This window comes from Coturnix japonica, unplaced genomic scaffold (genome assembly GCF_054131305.1).
Source record: "Coturnix japonica strain WE unplaced genomic scaffold, WE-NBRP24 Scf046, whole genome shotgun sequence".
In the NCBI taxonomy this organism is placed as follows: domain Eukaryota; kingdom Metazoa; phylum Chordata; class Aves; order Galliformes; family Phasianidae; genus Coturnix; species Coturnix japonica.
The window spans coordinates 670,593-676,592 of record NW_028188949.1 but is presented as its reverse complement, the minus strand read 5'-3'; the positions used below and the strand labels follow the sequence as shown (position 1 = coordinate 676,592).

The 6,000-nt window shown below is 45.4% G+C and overlaps 1 protein-coding gene across 1 annotated transcript in view; it reads right to left on the bottom strand.

Annotated features, from left to right (window-relative positions):
• Positions 1-630: 630 nt before the first annotated feature.
• Positions 631-6,000, bottom strand: part of LOC146752321 (cytosolic carboxypeptidase 4-like) — a 97,191-nt gene continuing 91,821 nt past the window's right edge. The window contains exon 6 of the mRNA XM_085532021.1: positions 631-745. Coding sequence (XP_085388147.1) covers positions 742-745 — 4 coding nt within the window. The 3' untranslated portion in view covers positions 631-741. The remainder of the gene's footprint in view (positions 746-6,000) is intronic.

Sequence of the window (6,000 nt, the reverse complement as noted above, 5' to 3'; positions counted from 1 at the left end):
GAAAAGTATCACAAAGTGACAGCCAGGAAGACTGGGATATATCATGAGCAGCAACCTGGATGCTAGAGATTATTTGCTCCCATACAAAATGGTAGAGATCTTGCTGCAGACATCCCAAAGCCAGGCAAAATGGGAACCCAGAGCTCTGCCTGCACGAACCCCACAGCCATAGCATTGCAAGCTGAGCTGCCTTGCTGTTTGTTGCATTCATCCCAATCCCTGTGATTGAAGACTCAGAATGCAGTCGAGGCGATGACTGAGCATGAGAGTGACTTTATTCAATAAAAGACAGGAGGGCTTGAGAGGTCAGGGGTGAAGATGGGACTCCTCTTGTCAAGATGAGAGTGGCTCAGAGCTGGTGCTGCTGCCTGGTGCCTGGGACTGGCAGCCTGACTCTAAGTCCCCATCTAAGATGCTCAGCTTCACCTCACTGATGCTGCCCTGCTCCTGCATGGTGGTGCTGCTGCTGGGGCACTCGGGCTGTGCTTGGGATGGGCAGCACTGCAAAGGCGCTGGGTCACAATCCAGGCAGGTGACTGCTGTGTCTGGCAGGCTCAGGTCAGGAGCTTCAGCAGAGCCAGGAGATATGAGAGCATGAACGTGGATGAGCCCCTTGTGTCCATCACTGTTACCATGTGGAAGGCTGTCATCCGAATTGCAGCGATTCATGCTTAATAAGAACTCTCCATTGATGGAAAGACACTGCTTGGTTTGGATCTTTGGGGTTGACAAGGGCTCGAATCACCTAGGAAGGCATAGAAACACAAGGGTTAGTTTCAAACATTTGCAAGTTGAATCATGAAAGATTGTTGATACTTGGTAATAGAGTGGCGGCAGGAAGAAGCAAGTAGGCTTGAAGCAGCATAGCCACTGTCTTGAAAGTGATCCTCATTCAGGTCCAGCTCGTGTGTTGTTTCACTGTAATCTGCTTCTTTGGGTCTACCTAGTGGGCAGCAACACTCGAGCTGTTACTGATATCATTGAAAAGAACTGGAGACAATTGTTCTATTCCTAAGAGCTTCAAGGTGCCTAGAAGCACAAATAGAAACCAGCAGTATTTCATCACTTCACCAAAAGGAAGGTCAAACACCTGAGCTGTGAAGAGCAGTTACAGAACCTATGCATAAGATCACACCAGACATACTTTGTTCTAACAACAGTTATGGCACATAGTCCATTTCCTTCAATATTCCCAAAATGAAATGATGTGGAGCATTACAGGGAAAGAAACACTGCACACAGACACTATGACCCTGATTAGACTCAAGCAGCAGACTTAAAACAAGTCAGAGTTTTTGATTCCAGGATATTTCAGGACCTATCGTGTGAAATTCAGTTACACAACAGTGCCTAGGTGCCTGCGTTTCAAGCAACTTTCAGATCACAGCCATGTAAAATAAAAACAAATTCAGTGCAGAAATAGCAAGCCTGTACCTTAATACTCATGAGATTATCCATTTTTTACAGCATTCTGACTAAGTTCTAAAACTTGCTCATCCCAGTTCACTTCAACAAGTTCCACCAATTCAAGCAACGCAGTTCTGAGATCCTGTGTATGTTGTGCAGATAGAATTGAACAGTGCAGAAATAGTCTCTGACAGCTTTAAGAGCTCCGTTCTGCTTACAAACTCTCAGTCCAAAACTATTCAGTTTTAAGGAAATGAACACCTGAAGCAGTTGGATCATCTGCCATTTGCCGCATTCTGCTTCTTGGCATCATGATTAGCACAAAGGGTTTTCTGCTGTCCTGCAGAGATGGACAAAGTCCTGCTTACAAATGGACCAAGTTTCAGTGTACAGCAGAGTTTGTACCAGACTAAAAAGCCACGTCATTCAATTCATTTGCTCAGGTTGTTATGCACTCCGAAAGGAAACAGAACTAACTGCTGGATTCTGAAGGCAATCTGTGGGGTCCTACATTACCTCCTGATTCTGGAAGAGGAAATTCTAATAGCAAATGCAGAACTTTGATCTTTGTAGACATGAGAAGAGCTGGCATTTAGGAACATTCATTTCAGGGAAATCAAATGATGTGTCTGTATTTTTACTACAGATAGTATAGGGAGCAGCCAGTTGAAGAACCAGATACAAAAAATCCAGCCCATTGGCAAGAAAATACTTCTCCTTAAATTCTGTATGCTATCATGGTACAGAATTAGGCTACAGTGCCACATAGGCCAACCAAGCGTAGAACCAATTCCACTAAATACTGGTAGACAAAGCAGCAAAAACAGGGACAATATTCAGCAGACTGTGCTGTGGCCTTTCTACCCACAGCTCAGCATGTTCTGCCATCCGAAAAGCAAGGCCTCTTGTCAAGCTCAGCTATTTCCCTTCTCAGTGTATTCTAGCACCACTGATACCCACTGGTATCCTCCTGTAGAGTGCCATCATATTGTCATCATCCAAAGGGAAAACCCACACAGCAGAGCATACAGCACTACACCCATGCTCCAAATATCCGCCTGAAAAACAAAAAGACAAGCTTACAAACCTGAAGCACCTCAAATGGCTTCCTGACAGACTGGATTGTCTGCCCTTGCCAAAGCCCACATATAGCCCATGAAAAGCTGGCTCTTTCCCTCAGGAAAAAGAGCCTTATCGTCCCAGAGAAAGCATATAACCCTCATTCAATTGCCCTTCCACTCAGCTTAGAGCACTACTAAAGCCAGCATCTTCACCTTAGCTCATCACACTGCTGCACTTCCTTTTACAAGGATTTCACTGGCAAAAATGAAATCAAAGCCGTCACAAGGGATTTAGCACAGTTACGTGTTACTGGCTACGAGAGCTGTCAGCACAGTCACCTGTCAGGCTTTGCTGCTGTTCTATTTATGTAGAGGCACAACAAGGTTCAGACACCTCACAGTGCAGTTCTCACTTTGACTGTAAAGAAAAAGGAGGCTTGAAAAGCAGCGTGTGGAAAACAAAGAAACAAGAATTAAAACAACAGTGGGGCCATGGCACTTGTAGGAATTGCTCCGCCTTTAACAGCGATTCAAGAAGGATGAGGGCATTCCAAACCAGACCAGTTTGGACAGATTAACAACTGCAAGTAGTGGGTTCCAAAATTCCAGACATGAAATCAAAGCTGGAAAAACTCTTCACATTTTCATCTCTCAATTTTTAGTACATTGTGCATTACAACGGAAACAATTCTTCACATACAACTTGGAAGCTAAAGACAAGTCTGACAAAACAGACTGCACAGAAATGATGGATAATTAACAGAGCAAATTGCTCTTTCAAACACATAGTAATAGAAAGAGATCTCTGAAGTTGCTGTTCTGTAGAGCACCAAAGCAGTCGCTTGAGGCAGTTCAGGATTAGCCTGAGACAAACCAGCCAGCTGTGTGAACTGAGACCAATTGCACTTCTTCTATTTTACTTTCATTCTATGTGACCTCACTAAGCAAATATTGTCTAAGACCATGAGTATCACATAAATGTGCAGATCTCAAGCTGCTCACTTATCTAGTACCCTTGGCATGATGCTTTATTTTCCTCAGCTATTCATCTAGTTTGTGCCTGTTGATTGTGCAACAACAGCCTGTTGGTCTCGATTACCTGTAAGAGGCTTTAAATTTGGCCAGGAAAAATCATTTGAGGATAAGTAATTATCTGGGACTCAGTAAGGCAGTCTTCCCATGCTTTCATAACAGCCGAGATACACACACACACAAACTCATGGAACCCCACTGCTTTGCACAATCCTGTGCACACTCACATGTGTCATGCACTGATTTCCCAGCCAGTCCTCATGGGGTCTATTACTTAGGACAGGAGTGCAGGGGAGCAGCCAGAAGCTGTTTGCATTCCCTGCTGTCTGCTGGGCAGCTTTGCTGGAGATGCTTGGGTTGCTTTGTTTTTCCTTGGGAGGTGGGAAGGAGCTTTGGGTTGGAGGCACATCCCGTGCCAGAGCATCCCAATGGCACGTGTGGGGCACTGATGTGCAGCAGATGAAGGGGAGGAGGTCCCAGCACAGCTCTGCACCATGCTCTGCCACACTGGGCAGCTTGTTCCTGGCTCAGCAGCGCCATCAGACAAGGAGCAGGGAAGGAAATCAAGGATGGGGGGTACCATCAAACGCAGTTAGTGCATGCCTGTGCAAGACAAACAGACCCAGAGCTTGCGGGTTGTTCCTGCTTTTGTAGCATTTGTGTGCTGTAGCTGAGCAAAAGGTTCTGCTGCTTGAATCTTCTTCTGCAAGAGCCGCCTACCGGTAAATGTCTGCGGGGATGGAGGATGTGACAGAAAGCATTTGTCTCCATGACAGCGTAGTTATACTTGGTCTAGAGAGTGAGAGAGGCAGGCAGCACTGCCTGATGTTGGTCAGGGCGAGCTCCTCCTGCCGCATCACGATGATGGCAGGGCTGGAGATGATCTGCAGGGACAGCTCACAGGTGAGAGCCAGGAATGGACACGGCGGGAGGACAGAGGTGTTAGGGAGCAGCCACGGCAACAAAGAGCATCAAAAGGCCCTGAAAAGCATCACAGAGCCACAGCCAGGAAGCTTGGGGTTTTCATGAGCAGCATCCAGGATGCTAGAGACTATTTGCTGCCATACACAACGGCAGCAGAGCTCTCGCTGCAGGCATCCCAAAGTCAGGCAAAATGGGAACACACCCAGAGCTCGGCCGCACAAACCCCACAGCCAGAGTGTTGTAAGCTGAGCTGCCTTGATGTTTCTTGCACTCATCCCAATCTCTGCGAATGAAAACTCGGAATTCAGTCAAGGCGTTGATTGAGCACGAGCGTGCCTTTATTCAATAGGAGAAAGGAGGGGGTGTGAGGTCTGGAGGAAAGATGGGACTCATCCTCTCTTGTAATCATGAGAGCTGCTCAGAGCCTGTGCTGTTGCCCGGAGCCTGGGACTCGTGTCCTGATTCTGTGCCCCCCTGCGAGATGCTCAGCTTCTCCTCGGTGATGCTGACCTGAGCCTGCATGGTGGTGCTGCTGTCGGGGCACTCGGGCTGTGCTTGGGCTGGGCTGCACTGCAGAGACATTGAGTCCAGGCTGGTGCCTGAGGTGTCTGGTGGGCTCAGGTCAGCAGCTTCAGTAGGGATGGGATGAATGAAGGCTTCAACCTGGAATTTATCTCCAATCTACTTTTAATACCTTCATTCGATCAAAATCTACTGTCAATACCTTCAAAGGAAAATGATGCTTTGGGAAACAGAACTTGCAGGCTGAGAGATAAAGCCAAGGTCTTTAGATAAAAATGAGAAAAGATTTTGCTTGTCATTTCGTAACTGTGATGAAATTCGTAATTTTTGTTTGAGCTACATTTTGATAGAATAATGTGGTCGTAATGTGCTTGACTACAAGCATGATTTCCACATAAAGCTGACTCTTAGCAGGAACTCTGTTTCCTTTAGAAGCAGTGAACCCTGGTAGCGAACAGCTTTTCTTACTTCTAAAGACCCTGTCAACCCAGCACAGGACATGCAGTTTGCTAGCATTAAAGAACAAGTTTGTATTTTCCTTGTAAGCAATGTCGGAAGAGAAAGACAACACACATTTCAGAACCATTTTGGCCCCAGTAAAAGTGATGCCACGGAAGAGCTCCATCAAAACTTATGCAAAAACATAAGTTCAAGTGGGCAAGGCCTTATGAAAATCTTCCACACAACTCAATGGAGATTGGGGTGGGTGGGTTTATGAATAAGAATCCTTAAGAATTTTCTTCTAAGAGACTTAAGAACTGTCAATATATATATATAAAGAATATAAACACTAATTCTGTTACTACAAATAAATATATCCAAAGGGTTAGGAGACCAACCCGATCATATCACAAGCTCTTTGATGACTGTAAACGCAGTCATCAATACGCAGAAAAAGATTTAAATAGATTAATATGAATGAGTACAAATGTACAGAAAGAACAACTAGGAATAAAGGTGGAGAAATGAAGGCACAAAGTGAGACGAGTCTGGCAAAAATATCACACAGAAAAGGATGCAATTCTTTCAATTTATTAGTAGCAAAAAGCTGCAT